This window comes from Lepisma saccharinum, chromosome 4 (genome assembly GCF_977018435.1).
Source record: "Lepisma saccharinum chromosome 4, izLepSacc3.1, whole genome shotgun sequence".
NCBI classification, from domain to species: domain Eukaryota; kingdom Metazoa; phylum Arthropoda; class Insecta; order Zygentoma; family Lepismatidae; genus Lepisma; species Lepisma saccharinum.
The window spans coordinates 108,373,353-108,392,758 of record NC_139232.1 but is presented as its reverse complement, the minus strand read 5'-3'; the positions used below and the strand labels follow the sequence as shown (position 1 = coordinate 108,392,758).

Genomic DNA, 19,406 nt, shown 5'->3' with positions numbered 1-19,406 from the left:
TCATTCTCAGGTTTGTCATATTTGAAATGAATGTCATTCTCGGTTTCGTATCGAGCTGAAAATGTTTGTCTCGTTCTCGGGTTTGTCATATTTGAAATGAATGTCATTCTCGGTTTCGTATCGAGCTGGAAATGTTTGTCTCGTTCTCAGTTTTATCATAGTTTGACATGAATGTCATTCTCGGTTTCATATCAAGCTGAAAATGCTTCTCTCGTTCTCGGGTTTGTCATATTTGAAATGAATGTCATTCTTGGTTTCGTATCGAGCTGAAAGTGTTTGTCTCGTTCTCGGTTTTATCATAGTTTGACATGAATGTCATTCTCGGTTTCGTATCGAGCTGAAAATGTTTGTCTCGTTCTCAGGTTTGTCATAGTTTGACATGAATGTCATTCTCGGTTTCGTATCGAGATGAAAATGTTTGTCTCATTCTCGAATTTGTCATAGTTTGAAATGAATGCCTTTGTCGTAAAGATAACTATATCTAGAGTTGTATTGTCTAAAGAATGAATAGAACATAGATTGTTGTGTAGTTAAATACTCATGTAATAATTTTAAATAAAGGCAACTTAAAAGTGCCATTTTAAACAAGAACATGCATCTTATAGCTACTTGAAATTACCTTGGAAGCTTTTGTTGGTGTAAAATCTTTCCTGTGGATAGCTCTAATCCCTTTTTCTCTGCATTCTGCATCATTTGGAAAGGAAAACACTGTACTTGTTTTCCCATTGTCGTGTTTGGCTTTAGAATTAGACCATTGCTTTGATATAAAGTTAATATGTTCCTGCAACAACTTGTATCAGCCTTATTTGTTATTATCTGTTTATATGTTTAAATGGTCGGATTGACCATTACTGGTTTTGATAATATGTTAATTAATTGCTGACAGCTACAAGGTGTAGGGTTAATTAATATCTTTTCATGTGTGTACTTTTATGTTATTAATGCATGTAAGTGTATGTGCTTAATGGATTATACTTTTTACTGGATATTATATTCCCCTGTTTTTTAGCTTCCCAGTTGGGGATCTGTCTTTCAAAAAACCGTTGCAGTGGAAAATTCCAGTGCTACAAGGGACACGTCCATGGACGTCCCTCGTCGATTATAAAAAAGGCCAATTGGGCTTTAGAGAAAAACAGTTTTTTATCGCCTTCCCAACAACAAGGAACCTTTCCTCGAGTCTTGTCCACTCAGGGTGGCTACACTGAATGATTGAGAACTGAATGTAATAATTGGTCAAAGAACCCTCTTCGAGAGTTTAGTCCACTTAGGGTGGCTAGACTGATGACTGAAATTAACGCCATGGATCATGCCACCCTTACGTCTTAGACATCTGGTGGTGAAACTTCCGAATTACTAGCAACCACCGACGATAGTTTCACGAGCGGGTCCAACGCAAGACTGTGGCTTATTCCGCGACTGAATATAGTTCCCTGTTTGATTTGCATTTTCCTCCATCGCTGCAGTTCTTCCTCTACAATTTACCTGTACTTAGTGCAACACACGAAACGTAGATGTACTTTGCCTGTATGTTATGCATTAGAATAGACAAGATGAGAAAGGTTGTTTTATATTTCGATTTAATTTAGCTAAAAAAATTAAAAAAAAAAAAAGATGTAGTTGAATGTTTGCAAACTACTGCAAGGAAGTGTTTTGGTGTTCTCTGTGTACAATGTTACCATTTGATTCCTTTTTTAAAATATAAGTTAATTACTCTGTATTTTACTTACAAACAGCGAAAAATAGTATACACTAAAATAAAACTTTCACCCACAAAATACGAAACACGTGCCGACCCTCGTTCAAGCTCCCCTCCCCAAACTTCCGGCACTGTAAATTCCTTCCTCACAGAACATTCAACCTGCATTCAACCAACACCCTCCGACTGCTTTTGTTTTGATTTTGTCTGTCCCAGAGGCAAGGTTGACCACTGAACTGACTGTCTGTAGTGCTAGCCCTTAGCCAGCGACTCAGGTTGGGTTTAGAGGCCAGCATAGTCTGCCTTTTACCTACCCACTGCCCGCTTGCACGCGATAACAGGTTTACCTGCTCGCCTGCCCACGGCAACGAGTCGACTTGCGTCTTTACCCGGGTTCTTGGTCTTCAAGGCGCTCTGCGCTTACAAGGTACCTGGGCATTCAACAAGACCCGGGCGCCTGCAAAACCTGCTGGAAGGAAACAGCCCTCCGGCAGCGTGTCGCTCCAGGTGTTTCATCACCACGTGGACGGCTGCAGCCAGTGTTGCCTACTTACGCAGCTACTAAATCCTACGAAGTCCTAGGAGGAGCTTCTTCTCCAAGGAGAATTTATATACTTAGCGATTTCAGTTCAGCGTAAGCAGTTTTTATCTTATTGCCAGGAAATGCACGCAATATTACAGTTTCATTTATCTAAATGAATGATCGAGCAAACAAAAATCTCCTCACTGAAAACTAATGGTTTTTCTTTGCATGGTGACTTAACCAGGCACGCAGTGGCGCAACCAGAGGGGTCAGTGTGCAATGCTCACAACCTTGGACGGAAATTGTCTAGCGGAGGGGTCAGGGTGGGGGTCAAACATTAAAGTACAAGTCACATCAAGTTCAATGCCGTAGCAAAGGGGTAGCGGGAGTCGGCCCTGAGCGCCGAACGATCTAAGTGAGAAAAGTTGTAAAACAGAATGCTATGGCGGCCCGTGATATTATGTACTATTAATGTTGGTTTGTTACGAGTTGGATGAATTAATTATGTAAAACGTCGCTCCATGTGAAAAGAAAATATTGTAGATGGAAATTTTACATGCCATATGTATGTACATTCGGAATGCATTTATCATGCACTTTCTTTCTTTCAAAAATAGTTTGTGTGCTTGTTTCCCATTATTAGCTAATGTGAAATTGACGTGTTGAAAAAAAATATTTCTAATCCTCTGTTTTAACACAAATGCGTGAGAACCAACTTCTACCCCCTTTTTGCATGATTTATGAGGATAATAATGCCTTTCATGCTACTTTATTACTATTATTGTGATTGTTGTTGTTGTTACGTTTATCCAAGTACTTGCCCCCCCTCCCCCCCAAACGAGGGTAACGGCAATGCCCCTGGCTGGCTACGGCCCTGGTGTTCGCAGTAGAACAGTGTGTTGTGTGACTCGCGACCTCAGCGTCGAACGTGACATGTTTCAGTCCTGCCCTATATCACTATATATACGTATATTGGTTATTTACGACATATACTTATGGATCCTGTGCCACGGAAAACCTATTTCAATGTGTGGGGGGGGGGGGGTTTGCAACATTCGTAAATCTCATTTCATTGGTGATGTGGCTTACGAAGCTTTGAGTTCCCTTTTTTAAGTAGTGAAAATCTATTGCAGTTGTCAACACTGCAGAACGGTGTGGGGCCGGTGCAGTTTCTACTCGAAGCAACTACGTCATGCAGAGGGAGGGGTCTGCAGTTGATGGAAAGAACGAACTGAGACCTACTAGGTATCGTAAGACTGCGGGTACCCGGCGGGTCTACAATGCCTGCCAGGAACGATCTGGGCAGGTGGGCATACAAGCTGCTCAAGCAAGGATGTTGCGCAGGTTGCATGGCATTTCAGGAGCAATGTCTCGCGAACGGGTCTGCTCCAGGTCTTGTGCAGGCCTCAGGTTGGGTTGGAATTTCCTATGTGCAATTGTTTTGGTTTTGGTGATAGCAGGGGTGGAAACTATTCAAGTGGTCAAAATTATTGATTTAATTGAACAAAGTAACAAAAAACTGACCAAATACTGACAAATTACTGACCACTTACTCACTTATTTATTGTAACGAACCAGTCTCGTTACAAATTGTATGGGATCCACCTTTATATGAATAAGCTTTCGTAGAATGTAAGTATTGAAAATTGAATTTTTGTATTATAGTTAATATTCACGATTGAATACACTCTTTATAGTTCTTATTTCCTCCACTCGTCTACGCCACTTTTCAGGCCGCCTCGATAGCGTAGGGGATAACGTTGTGGGATTGTGATCAAGGGCTCGGAAACTCCACTACTCCAGTTCTGATTTGCCTATCTGAGCAACTAGTGAACCAAAAACTTCGTCACTTTCCACGGCAAGGATAAATGGGGATCCGATGATACAGGGAATAGAACAAATGCCCTAAAATATGTAAACCATGGCCATAATTCGAACCTAGAGCCTTTAGAACAGAAGTCAGTTAGTTCTGCGCCACCGAGGCAGCAGCTTTGGAATAATAAACTCCATGGTGAAAATTTCGTCTGAGGTTCAATACCTACCGAATGGCTTATCTTTGGAGTACACCTGCTCAGCGCAATGAGTCCAATTGTTTTTATGGTGCCGACCTTCGTCGCCGAATGGTTGGCACAGCATGCTACGACAACAGGGTTCCCGGGTTCGAATGCAGGCTTGGTTATGGGCTTCCATGTGAGCGTCGTTTCATCAATTTCATAATATCATACCACTTGTTCTCATCTTCGAGATTAGCCGAAAGTGGCAGAAAAACGAAGAAATATAAACCAAATAAATAAATCGATCAAACCAATTGTTGCTGTTATTTGGCTTTCCAGGCGAAGCTTAATTGGCTTTCCTTTTCAATGAACTCGCCATTATCCTCACAATGCTTGGCCAACACCAGACAGTTCACACCGAAAGCAACATTTGGCTACCTGGGACTGCATATGAATTAATAATTCATTTCGTAATATTGGTATGAATATTATAAATTCGCTCACACATAAAAGATCGTAATTAAAATTATGTTTCAATCTGAAAAAAATTGACATAAAAATATATTTAAGGCCCACATAAATACAACGTCAAGGCAAAAGCAAAATATCTCACCAGGAAATACTGTTCTTTTTGTGAACAACAGAATAAATTACGGTATTTCAAGAACCAAGAACAGTAAAATAATACTAATAATATTAAATAATACAACCTCAGAAAGTGGAATATATCTGACTTCACTGATTCACTCATTCTGTCGTTTATGTAACGAGTAGCTATTGTACTTTCCTACTTTTTGTTTACAAGACGGTTCGCGAATAGGAACTCTGATCTTTCCAATGTTTCTGATTGTTTCGCCTTAGAGTCAACCTCCGTGGCGGAGTGGTTAGAACAGCGCGCTACGGTGACAGGAGTTCAGTGACGATGCCACGGGGGGAGGGGGGAGGGGCAGATGTCCCCGGGCACCTCGCCCCCTAACCCCCAACTAAAGTTAATGAAATATCGAATAATAAGATAGTTCATTTCTAAGAGTATGACAATTTTCACAGTTTTCGAAGTGGTGTATTCTGTATGCTATCACTTTTCCTGCTTATAATACCAACACCACTATAACAAAGAGTAATTTTGTTTTAGTATATATATGTGTGTGTGTTACCCCCACACCCCCTATACGCCTTCATGGCGTGGTGCTATGCACAGGGGAGCACTTTTACTTTTTTTTTATGTGTGTGTGACTTTCGTTCAAGATTCCAGCGGCAACCTGGGCATAGGTGATATTCATTTATGTCCTGTAATTTTCGCAAATAATCTCAGTTTTAAGTATTGGAAAAAGTGTTGAATTGTTGCAATCTACACTCCCTTCCTTTTTATAAGGGGTGGTCACGGACTTTTGACTCACCCTGTATATTGCAATATGTATACTTTATATATGTTTCTTCATTGAAATTCGTCCTACAGGACAACTTCAGTTAGCCAACTTAACGTATAGGGTGTGTGTCTTACTGAGTTTATGTTTGCATAGCGCAACTGTAAGTGTTGCAAAACTTACCTCAAGTTCTCCAAAAATTAACTTTTCCCCAAATTTTCTTATTTTTTCTTCTTCTTCTACAAATTGGGTGTGATGGAACCTAAATGTACTTCGTTGGAATCTGAGTTCCATAAGCTTTCCAACGAGGTATCATTTGTGATTCTGGGATGATAGCCCCATCTAGTTGGCTGCACTTTTTGACTCGCTTTGACTCTGCACCGAAGCATCTAGTTGGTTGAACGGTGCAACACCGAGTCCTCTAGTTCGTTGATTTCGAGTCAAGTAGTATATTTGGTATGTGCACCGTCTGCAGTACCTTCCGGACTGGTGCAAGTGTGATGTATGGTGACGTGGTGGGTGCTAACTAATCAAATGACCGTTTAAAGAAGCAGACAGGCATTTGTTGAATCTTTTGAACTTGAACACCGCTTTCCGTCTAGTTGGTTGAACGCAAGAATTCTAGTAGTCTTGGGTTGAACGTCATTTCTTTGCACCACCCTGACACTGGATACACCTGCACTGCACCGAGTGTTAAAAAGTGCAGCCAAGTAGACGGGGCTAATTAGTAGAGGGGTACAAAGGCCGCCAACATGAAGCTCTGCAATTTCCTTCAAATTTTGGCCGGGGTCTAAAGGTTGATACTATAAGTGGCATTAATTCTAAATCTGAGGGTGCAGGACAAAAACCAAGTTCAGATTCGTCTTCAACTGCTCGAAAAAAAAAAAAATTCACTGTCGACCAGTGTTATCATTCATCCTCGTTGTCGCGATTAGTCAAAAGTGGCGTAGAAGTGACGTTAAATAAGAAAAAATAGAGTTTCGTCTGAATAAGAAAATTCTCAAAAGTATTTCTTTTTTAATCACTGTCAATACAAGTAATTGTGGAACAACTTCTACTTCATCAAATTCTTCTAACGCTGGCGCCTTTCCTTTCCCGTATAATCAAGGGTCCCGGGTTCAGATTTGGTGAGATGTAAAAGTGGATGTAAAAGAAAAACACTTGTTTCATCCTTGCATTTGTCTTGGAATCTTTTGTCTGCCCATAATCTTCTCAATATTACATCCTGTCGTATCTTTACGGCATATTTTGTGAACCTCCCAGGAAAATTTTATGCATCCACCTATGCTTGCAGTCAGTCTATTTCATTTCTCCTTTGTCTACAATTATTTTTGTAGGATACCGTACATAAGCAGTACGGATTTCGTGAGAATACGTAAACTATCATTTGTGAAGTTATTCAAAGGAAGCATCTAGGTGAAAGAAAATACTTTTACGCAATAATAGAATATGCAGCTTATCGTGCAATCAAAACAATAATTATTCGCACATTTTGTAGAAATCCTTTCCCAATGGAAAGACGTAACGGTTTCCAAAAAGAGGAAATGTTTCTGGTTGTATCGCCTAATCACTGGGATCTGTTGTATTGTAAATAAACACACCGTTGTGTCATTCCGAAAAGTTGACCTTGACCACTCTCAAGTGAAGTGACAAACATTTGGAGCTCGCTCCTACCGAGGGACGGAAGAACCATAGTGGTATCCCTCCCTCAGGCAATTTCTAGGCTTCAGACCAGCAAGGTTTTCGACGACACATGAATTTGCGGACAAAATTGTTCGCGTAACGATTGTGCAGTTTTAAATTATCTACATTACAGGAAGTAATATAAATACATATTTACATTTATCTATATTGTTTTTGTTATTCTCGCCAAATTTTCAAGTTAATTGCTCGCCTCATCTTTCTTTTCCCTGACCTGATAGAGACAATCTTCTCAATTTTTTGGCGATTGTGTTGGTTGACAGCACTCGACGAACGTGAAGCTGCCCAGCTCAAATATCCCTCCACCTCCTGGAAGTTCCAGGAGTAATGGTAGGTGGCAGCACAAGATGCTGCGAAAAAAATACGCTGCAGACTTCGAATATTATAGTAATTGCATAATAATACGCAAAGTTCCCAGTGACAAGTATACATCAATCGCAGCATAAATGTTTCCTCTAGTGAACTATTATGTTGGATTTATAATATTCTTCCTGTGAAATAAGAAAATTAAGTGGAAAGGCATGTCAGCTGCATTTTGTCAGTTTTTATTATTTTGCTCTCAATATAATTATAAAATTTATGCTTCGAAGTATTAGAACACAGGGGACGGTTACGAAGAACAAGGCCCTACAAGCAGATGGTCGAAGTTCCATTTCAGAGCAACGCAATTATGGTAACAATTTACCATGTAAATGAATGGGACGAATTTTCAAGATGGCGGCCGTAGTCCATCCCGTTAATGTATCATTTTGGCTAAGGAACCTTCTTCGCAAGTTTAGTTCACTTATGGTGGCTAAACTAATGATGGAAAATATGTAGCATTTGGTAAAGCCAACCCCTATTTGAGATTCCCAAGTTTCCCAATTATCAAAATATTTGAAGGGCCAGGGGAAAAAACGATGAATGTCGATTTTTCGCCCATTTTGAGATCGCAACGCCATCTGATAGTTCAGAAGCTGTACTATAAGAATGAGAACGGCCTTGGTTGGGAAACGATGAGAAGTGCCTGAAAAACGCATTATTATTTTGGCATATATTAACGTTCTTATGGAAAGAAATACTTTGTTTTTCATTTCCTGGCAAATTGTCTCGAATGAACATTCATCGTTTTTCCCCCTGGCCCTTCATTTGCATTTGTAAGATATTGTCGAGTCGCATCATAATGCCTAGCGGGCTGAAGAAGGATGCTGCGTAAGGAAACGCAAGACTGGTCGGAATATCAATTAAGTCGAGGGTAGGCCACAGAGATAGTTAGGCTAACTCTTGTGTTGATGAAAGTACCAATGGTTAGGCCATAGGTACGCTTTTGCTTGAATTAAGGAAATTGTTATGTAAATGCACATATGGAAAAAGTATATAAATATGTATATAATAGCAACATATAATAAACCTATGTAATCAATCCTACTACAAATGTTCTGATTTATCAAATTAACTCAAAGAACTACAGTACTGTCTATTTGAAACCAAATATGTATTCACTTACTGTACATGTGTAACGAACCAGGGACTAAAAAATATAAATGTTATGTGAACCCCCTCTTCGTAATTCTGGCATTATTATAATCTGCTCACGAGACACCCAGAGAGAGAGGTGGAAGGAGAGATTTGAAAGGGTTAAAGAAGGGAAGTGTAATTAAATTTATATATGCATAGTAATTAATGCAAATTACTTTAACAAATTAAATAATATTGTCAAATATATAATTTTGGGCTGAAATTGATTTTTTTCCACATTCTTAAAGGGGGAGAGGAAATGGAGTGGCATGCCTCCCCACACATGGATGTCTATGCTATGTATTGATGGCTAATGTTGCAACATATATTTTCAGATTTGCCTACAGATCTAACAACCAAGGGTAACCCATCTGTAGTAGCAGAGCATGTTCATTCCACAGATCTTCATTCATTAATTGGTATATCCTTAGTCCTAGGATTTGTGTTCATGCTTCTAGTAGATCAGTGTTCAGCAGCTAGAAGTAGAGGTGAGCCAATTATTAAATTTCTGTATGTTAGTTTCCAAATCCATGTTAGTTTCTATATAAAAATACAGTATTCAGTTTTGTTTTGTTTTGTCCTCCTCCGTAGTCGAGCGGGTTAAGGCGTTCACTCGTCTTGAGATCGTTCGCTGCGGGACGGCGTAGGTTCGAATCCGGCTCTGGTCGGAATTTATTCGGCCTACGTATAGGGCCGGTGGCAACCCACCATCGTGAGGAAATTGGGGAGCTCCGAGTGAGTGAGCGTAATCCGGTCGAGAAGACCTACTATAACGGCTGGGGATACGTCGGGTTGACCCCCCGACTATTCCAATACTGGTTGAAGATCTCCATACTTAGAGGTGAGGAAGGAAAGTGTGGGAGGGAGACCGGCAGTCGGTAGGTATGCCTAGGCCCTTCATGGGCTGTTGCGCAACGGATTATTTGTTTTGTTTTGTTCTGTTGTGGTTACGGTTATATCAGTAGCCACTGTTCAATGATGGCAAAAATTAGGGATAGTGATATAATAGGAAAAATATTCCATCAATAATCTGAATAATTCATTCACATCCTTACTAAAAGTGACAGTAATGGGCTTTTTCTCAGAAAAAGCAACTGAATATTTTGATATTTGCGTTACAAAACAACTTTAGTTGCTATTGCTATTCACTCATAAAAACACACTGAAGAACTTCCTCCTGACTACTTTTATATTCATAAGAAGAAAAAAAACAGTATCTAAATGAAAAAGTGTGTACTCTATTTACAGTTTATTTGTAGAAATATTTGACCTGGAAAAACATTGGCCATTATTGATGATTAACTGTGAACAAAGACATTTCGATACTGATACAATGACATCAGCCCAGGGATGTAAAAACTGTTGAAAAATTAAGAAACTTGCTTCTTTCCATAGGTTCATATTGTCTTGTACTGATTAATTATTATTTTTACAGGAGATCCTGAAAGTGGCCGCAAGCCAGAGAAAAATATAACTGCTACGTTAGGGTTGGTGGTTCATGCAGCTGGTAAGTTAATTATTGTGTTAATTATTTTACATACACACTCACCCTTTCTCTCTCACACACACACCTACACCTACCTTCCTCTCTCTCTCCACTCCACTCCGTTCAATTGATTGACTGATTGTTTGGGTTTATTTTACTTCACTTTTCTGACATTTTTGGCTAAACGCGAAGAAGAGGGTGAGTGAAGATTTGCTGAAGGGGTACTCAAAATGAAGAAGCTGACAAACCACTCTGTAGTCTCCATTCAAGAAAGCCTGATAATAACAGCATGGGACTATTTATATTCACTTGTCAGTCCTTGGTCCTTGAAGGGCTGGTCCTCCACAGAGTTTAGAGCTTCTGCTTGGTGTACTACATGGTTGGTTAATTGTAAATTTAATTATTTTAGTTTTTAAACACTGTACAGTTGTATACTCCCTCCCAGAGGTAACTCGCTATTCAGACATAAAATGGTAGGCTCAACTAGGATTCAAACTCAGGTCTCTGACACAGCATACCATGCCATTTGTCTACCAACTGAGCTACAACTCTGACAATATCAGATTAAATTAGGGCTGGCTCAGTAGTTCTGTTAGCACAGAAATGGCATGGTATGCCAGAGACCAGATTTCTAGTCCTGGTCATCTGGATTTTTCCCCCTTAAATTTCTACGTAGTAAATCTCCTGTGTGTGCCCAACCATAAATTTAACAGCCACTCTTTTATATATAATGGACAACGGATTAGCTCAACAACGAGTGGCTAGTGTGAAAACCTACTGAGAGTCAATTCTCTACGAAATAAATTGTTTGGTGGCTGAAGTATGCTACCAAGTGATGCCACTCAGTGAGGCATGAACATATTTGGTACCATTACCGTGACTGTTAAGACCGAACTGTCGCAGGTAGCTCAACAGATGAACTAGCTGCTGCAGTGCACCTAGCAGTTATTGGAAAATCTGTTTGAACTTGAGGCCAATAATCAGAGAAGCACAATTTCAATGCTGGTATCACAGTTAATTAGATTGGATGAAGTAGGTACTTGTTTTGGTAAATTAATTATTTTTTTTAAATCTTTCATGGTTTGAAGTCATAGAAGCTAGTATTCCTTTTTTCATTGTTAAGATGAATATTCTTCATATTATGGGAATGAGGGAAACTTGTTTGTTGTTGCTTGGCATGTTTCTGTTGTTTTTTCCACAATTGTCACTAGGTGCGCTGCTGTCGCCTGTCTGTCTGCATCTGTGTCATCTGCCATTCACTGGTGTTAATAGCTGCTGCTGAATGGTAGACGACAAAAATATTGTTATTATTAGGGCTAGGATTTTTATGACTTAGCATATTTTTTTTGGTAAGGGTGATGTGTTTCCTAAATATATAGAAATTCATATTGTGAAGAAACTAATTGAAATAAGGTGCTTTTTAAGGGCATATTTGGCCATTTCTACGTGATAAAGCATATTTTGATGGATTTTCAGTCATATTCAGCATATTTTCACTTTTTCAAGAAATATACAGTCATTTTCCAAGTGGATTCATTCTTTCTCCCATGTTGACTCTAGACTTGTTTTTTTTTTTGGACTGCAGCAAAATCTTTTTCATTTTTCATTGAAAATTTGCAGGAAGTATTCATTGTGTATTTCAACTCATCAGGGCCCATAAAGTGAACTAAAAATAGTATGTATATGAAAATATTTCAGCATAAGTTAGATATTGATATTTGAAACAGTCTAGTTATAAGGGCATATTTTTCAAATCATAGTGCATATTTTGTAAAATTTTAGGTCATTTTATTTTGCATATTTTGGTGATTTTTAGGCCATAAATATCCTAGTCCTAGTTATTATGAATATTGTATTAGATTAAATTATACATGAACCTAAGCCTTTCTCATTGTAGTCCTTTCTCCCCAGCTGATGGTGTGGCACTGGGAGCAGCAGCAACCACAGCCCACACAGATGTTGAAATGATAGTATTTTTAGCAATAATGTTGCACAAGGTCAGTAATTTAGTTTGCTTTTGATGTTTATACATACATTGTACCACCCTTGCAGTTACTATAAGACATAAAAAAAAGGGTAAAGTGCTCCCTTGTGCTTAGCACCACGCCATGAAGGTGTATAGGGGGTGTGGGGGTAACGCACTACACTTTTTTTGATCTGGTCGTGAGTCAGGGTGATGTGATCAGCATCATGCCCCTGACTGCCTTTACCCTTACGCTGGGTGGGCACCGGGGCCGCTTCCAACGTTAGAAAAGTTCCCGGATTTGAGCTGAGGATCGAACCTGGTACCATTAGCAAGGCGGTCACACACGTTACCGACTGAGTCACCGTGGCAAACACTATAAGACATAAAAAGTTTTCATAACCAGTGTTTTACAAAATAATACAATAGCTCTTATTTGTAAAGTGTCTTTTTTCCTCTTCGAGTTCCCAAGAACTTTTTCAAACTTACACTACCATCACAGGCATACAAAGGGGGAAGCTGATGGGGCTTTAGCCCATCCTGAAACTTTGAGAAAATAAAAAAAATTCAAGTGAAAGCAATTAAGAACTCTGGAAGAAAACAGAGTAATAACTGAAACCCCCGGTTAACATTTTTATCTTTCAGCATCTTTTAAATTGAAAGTTACATATGTTTATTATTTTATAGTGTATACCCCCCTCCCCAGAATGCAGATATGTAATATACACCTTTACAATTCCAACCCCTTCCGAAAAAATTCCTGGGACGTCAGTGACTAACAGCGTAGACATGTGTAGTCACTGTACACTAATAAAATATGATTCCACGTGCACCTTCTCTAAGATTTCATCCTATGAGAACAAGTTCTGTCACTTTGAAAGTTCTCCATTATTGATGTAACAGTGGGGTTCTCACTGTCCTGGAAATCCAGAAAAGTCAAGTAAATCAACTTATGAGTGAAAAGTCAAGGAAAAATAAATACATGTACGAGGCATGCATCATATTGATTTATGATTTCAAAATTATCCAAGCCATGGTCTGTTGTTTGTCTGGTCATGACAGTTAACAGTAGCTAGGACAGTGGATGCTACCTAGCGTGAACACTGGACTAAGGAGTGCAATCTGTGTACAACATAAGGCAGTGCTGGATGACATGGTTTCTGTGGAAAGACAGTGTGATCGCTGCAGTTTCGAAGGCTGTTGGTGGCAGTGAAAAGCATGCTCTGTCACAGAATACAGTGTAGAAGTGGGTGGAAGGTTGCAAAAATGGCCACACATCGACAAAAAAGGGGACCAGTTCCAGAAGGAAAGTGACAGTGACAACACAAACCAACATCGTCCGAGTAGAGTAGTTCATCCTAGACAACAGGTGTATCATATTCTCGGAAATAGAGGTGGTCACTGTCATTGGTGGATTTAGGGGGAGGGGCATGGGGGTAAGTGACCAAAAAAAAAAAATGTTATATCCCAACAACCTAGGAATACAAGATCAAATCCTTCCAGATTTTCAAAGAATATCTGAATTTGCTTGTGATGTCGCACTTTATATTTGTTGATATTTTGGCATTTTTAATATCCTCAGGCTCCTGCAGCATTTGGACTTGTGACGTTCCTTTTACATGAAGGATTGGAACGCAATAGAATACGAAGGCATCTACTAGTCTTTGCTCTAGCAGCACCTACATTAGCATTGCTCACTTATTTTGGCATTGGTCAGGTATGTTAACTTAGTTAAGTTTTATTAACTCAGTGTTCATAGCTGTACTTCAGAGGTTGACTTAGTTTTCTAATTTGGAAAATTTATCATTAAGTATTTTTATATTTTCTTAATCAGCCAACCAATAGTATCCTAGTGATAATATTGCTTACAGATATATGGATCTGATATTTTGTGCAAAGGCTGTGTGAAGTGCTTTCACTTTGGTGGTGTTATGAATATAAAGACAAAATGCAAGATCATACCTTTATCCTAGAAGACTGGCCATATTTCACTATTTTATTGCACAATTTTTAAAAAAGGACTTACCTATTTATGAAGTATATTCTTTAATTTACTCTGTTCATTTATATTCTGGTATTTACAGTAATATTAGGAGCTATGTTTTCTTTAATATTTTTTTTCAAACTTTTATTATTTTCATACTACATGGAAATTAAGAAACATAGTAAGAAAAGAATATTATGCAACTGATAACTGGTTTGTAATGTCCATTGTTTATATTTACATGTACACTTAGATGTGAATTTAGTATTGCACAACAACATTGGCATGCTCAAGGGGGTCACCCTGTCAAAAGTATTATCACACAACTGTAATTTTCCCTTTAAATACATCTGATTCGTGAAGAAATACTGGTCAATTTATAGATTGTTACTCAATAGACTAGGGTTAAAACAAACATCATTTTTGTGATTGGCAACAGTGATCACCAAAATCAATAGGTGCAAAAAAAAAATTGCGAATAACACAGAAGGTGCATTTATTTGTATGTAAAGAACTTATACACATATATATTTTCTTTCTCCGCTCCTAGTATTCAAATATGGAACTAGGACAAGGAAAAGTTTTTCTCCTTCACACCTTTTAAATCCAAGCTAAGTGAGTTGAGGAACATGTAGCATACATATGCACACATCAAGTGCAGGTATCTATTACAACCATCAGTGTTAGTGTATGAATATACCATTTGGATAGATTGATACACTACAAGTACATTACATTATAATTTCCCTGTACTATATTGGAACTTAGTTCCATAGTTGCTCAAGAGATGGCACTATGTGTGCCTTGTGGCAGGAATATCCATACAGTGTCTTGACATTGAGGGAGAATACGTTGAAATCACCATGGTACAATTTGTCACTATTGAATGTGTGAAGACCAGTAATCCAGGTGAGTGCCAATTAATAATGAACATCCCTCATATAATGTTATATTTGCTATGAGAAATTTAGGCCAGGCACGCACTTGCTTCACACACACACACATGCACATATGTACACATGTATAGTTGAGATTTCACTGTATTTGTATAATTTTGAAATACTGTTTTCAGGAAGGAAAAGAAACACTGTCAAATGTCAATGCAACTGGTCTCGCCATGCTTTTTAGTGCTGGAACATTCCTTTATGTTGCCACTGTCCATGTGTTACCAGAATTACTCGTTCAGTCGGGTCATTCTCATGGGGTTCCGACCTCGGACGTGAGTGAGCGGAAAGGCTTCCGGCCAGCAGAATTGTTGTTCTTGGTGGTTGGTGCGTTGCTTCCAGCTTTGCTGACGATGGGACATCATCACTGAGTGATAAAGATATTAGGGTTTTTGGATTAATTGGAGATGATTAACTTTGGAAAAATATTTTTCAAGCATTCTCGACTGTTTTTTTTTAATTGTGTATACATTTGTATGCATTGGTGAAAGTGTTGTGTCTGTGAGTGAATGCAACATAAGGTCTTTCATTATTAGGAAGAAATAAAAAATGAGATACTGGGACTTATATTCTTTCAGCACTTTGAAAAAGTCCTGTACCTTTGTATATAGACGTAACTGCTTTGTGAATAATTTCTTACAAATATATTTATCATTGCTTAAGACAAATAATTGTACATTTGCTATCATTTTAATAGTCAGTACGTGCGCATTAAAGTTAGACATATAAGGGCTGTCCAATAAATAAGGTATTATGACATGTCATGTGCTTATGTATTAAACATCCATTGTAGTGTCATATTTTAAAGTTTCAGTGTAACCTTTATGTAATAAGTACTATAACAATATTAGCAGTGATGGGAATACCATGTTTTGTACTTCATCTTGCTATATTTTATTGATATTACATTTTTAAACCTAAAAATACCAGTGACTTGTGGCTTGAACGCATTTTGGTATAAAAGCACAGAATGTATCTATTATTTATATTTTGTGTTTATGACCAGTGTGGTAAAGTGAATACCTGTGTAGATGCTGCATGTGATGTGCAACAAGAGATTAAAAACTATTTTAGTCACTTCTCTACTTAGAAACTATTTACTTACCAAATAAAGGTTGGGAAGTCACGTTCAGATAACAATATTTCATGTTTAATGTATTTTGGTGCTTCTTTGTTATTATTATTATTATTCATAGTTATGTATGAGAAAATGAACTAATATTCTAAAGACAGTGCCCACTGTCATTGCCACTATTTATATCTTTTGAATTATTGTATTAAATGACAGCAAAGATCCGAATATGCCATATTTTGCACAAAGCACCTCGGTCAGGCAATATATTTTGTTACTGATAATGTTTAAACATTCAATTAAAAAATGTTATTTGTGCAGATTTTTCATGAGCGTTCATAAACATTCAATTAAAAAATGTTATTCATGCAGATTTTTCATGAGCGTTCAACCCTATTTTTTGTAATTAAATGAAACCACATTCTGTATTTTTTTAGATCTATGTAGACCTTACAGTGTTAGAAAATTCACTTTGTGCATTATATTTAACTTACTGAAAAGGTAGTGAAATTTGAGGTTCAGACGTGCCAGTGCTCTACTACAAAATTAAAATATCCCACCTCTGTATTCACCCCCAAGATGCTTCTACTTAGATCTGGTATCATGTGTTAATTCCAAGCATTGTACAAAATCAAGTTTCATGTGTCTACCTTTAGGAATGAGGCAACTAATGCCATCTTTCTGCAGTTGTGGAAACTATTTCAAACTAAATAGTCAAACGGAACACTAGCTCAAATTCTCAATAATTTTTCAATAAGTAAATATAAATTATTTGTGTTCCAGTAAGTTAGTCTACTAGCTCATTCTGTTTGAATTATATTTTGTTGCACAGTGGTATACAGATACTAACTCAGTGTGCCAGTCACAGAAAAATAGTGAAAAAAGTGAATGCCACATGTACTAAGCTTCCATAAAAGAATGTAAGTGTAACAATTTTAATTTGTATTGAATGTTCCATCTTCAATTATTCATGCATTTCTCAAGTGTAAAATTTAGAAAAGCTTTAAATAGACATGTATATAAACCAAAATAAACATTTTCGTTAAAAGAATTAATAAATATCTTGGGAAGATATGCAAGGATTAATTGAAAGAGCAGTGTCAGTGGTAATTGTTTGTATATTTTGTTATAGAACTCAGAGGTCCAGGACTTTTTCTGTCATAGTGCTCATATCAAGACAGAATAAACCAAAATAAGACGGGATATTTGTAATGGGAAGTATTCTTCCTGTTATATATTTGGGTGACTAAATATTGTGGTGTAAATATTTTAAAGTGGTTCCATACAATAGTTTAATACATTCCTGATAAATGGTGGTGTGGATGAATGTGATTAATTTAAACATGTACAAAGTGAACTTAAATTTTGTTGCAGCATTATGTTTTTTAAAAAGGAAAAAGTTTGAAATAAAGTTATATTTATAAATAAAATGTTTTTATTTTTTGCATTACAGCATATGGTATGTGCAACTACAACAAAGTCTCCATTTAATGTGGAGAACACCTAACTCCATACTGGTAAATGGTAGATGAAGTGTTTTGTTGATAGATATCCATAGTTTTCCATTACATCCAAAATAAAGGAAAGCAAATTTGAAAAAGAAAAATAGAAAACAAAAACCTCTTGTTGCTGTCGTAATGACATTCATTCATTCATTCATACTTTATTGGTTTTAGCCATATACCAGCTCTACACCAAGTGTCCTAAACGTAAGTCATATGATATTGTTACATCAAATTACAAATTTTGAGTACATACAGTTTTCATATACATCATATATCTACATCAATATCATGCAAAATATAAAATTGATAATAAATACAATTGTTATATCTGGTTGCTATATCAAGTTACACACTTTGAATATTTACAATTTTCATATGTCTATATTAATATCATGGAAAAATCTAAAAGTGATGATAAATACAATTGTTACATCTGGTGACGATATTAAAGAGGATAAAGATGTTGGGAGATGTATTCCTTTTTTTTATTAAATTCTTGAATAAGATCTCCCTTTGAGTGGTATAAAGTGGACATTGAAATATAACATGAGCATCTTCCTGATCTAGATTGCACTTGCACATAGGTGAATTAACTAAATAAATTTTATATAAGTGGTGATTTAAACGTGTGTGACCTGATCTCATTCTTAGTATTAAAACTAAAAACTTTCTGGGTATATTAACTGTATAAAACCATGGAGTCTTATTGTTTAAATTTAGTACTCCCTCTGTCCCATAATTATTGTCCGGTACACCTTTGTTTGTTGTCTCATAATAATTGCCTGATATTCAGACTGTGACATTGGTGTATACAGAAGAAGAACATGAAACAAGGGAATGAGTCATGCAACTTTACTACTCAAGGATCGGTACAAATTGTGCTTTCCATCTGCCTCTTCGTCTGTCATTTCTGTACTACCATTTTGGCATACCGGACTATAATTATGGGTCAGAGGGAGTACATTTTTATATGAATGGCCCATATATGTAATTTTTTGTTTAACCCAATCTTGTTGAATTTTGTTTTAACTCTTTGTAACATATCTGTATATGATAATAATAGGGTAAGCTTTCCTGTAATTGGCACTACCCAGTTTTTTGGCACGTTGAAGAATATTTGTAGAAATTAAGATCTGTGTGAAACTGACAACATTGGTCTTGTTCCTGCCTTGTTGCCTTGTCTTCCATTGACGACATTTGCAAGCAGTGTCTATTTCGTTTGTTATTTCTTGTGGAAATATCGTGTATATCTGGAAGGCTTTTGTGATTTTCAAGATTCCTGCTCAATTCTAAGCAGGTAGGTTAAGAAATATGTTTCTCTTGTTATTTATTGTTGTAATGAAATTATTGCACATGGCTCTTGTTTAACGGTTAGCTAGACCCTAAAGGAAGTGCATTGACATCCCATTGCCATTTAATCGCTGCACGCTTTGAAGGGTGCTAATAATTGGTATTGCTAATGTGCATGATGCCCATTTACTTGGCACAAGGGCCAATAACTCGCATTTTGGAACAAATAGACCTTTCGTGTTTTTAATACTACCATGGTGCTATTTAAAACATAAGAATGATGATGTGAGCATTCCGACTTTGATAGCTTTATGCTAACCAGTAGTTGCCACCAGTACCAAGTACCAGCATTCAGACTGACAACTATTGGTACAGACGTTCGGTATT

General features: G+C 37.4%; 1 protein-coding gene across 1 annotated transcript in view; it reads left to right on the top strand.

Moving 5' to 3' along the window:
* The window catches only part of Zip102B (Zinc/iron regulated transporter-related protein 102B), a 29,906-nt gene extending 12,258 nt beyond the window's left edge, over nucleotides 1–17,648 (top strand). The window contains exons 3-7 of the mRNA XM_083121093.1: nucleotides 9,111–9,263; nucleotides 10,211–10,282; nucleotides 12,173–12,258; nucleotides 13,807–13,941; nucleotides 15,281–17,648. Of these exons, the coding sequence (XP_082977219.1) occupies nucleotides 9,111–9,263; nucleotides 10,211–10,282; nucleotides 12,173–12,258; nucleotides 13,807–13,941; nucleotides 15,281–15,523 (689 nt within the window). The 3' untranslated portion in view covers nucleotides 15,524–17,648. The remainder of the gene's footprint in view (nucleotides 1–9,110; nucleotides 9,264–10,210; nucleotides 10,283–12,172; nucleotides 12,259–13,806; nucleotides 13,942–15,280) is intronic.
* Nucleotides 17,649–19,406: the final 1,758 nt, after the last annotated feature.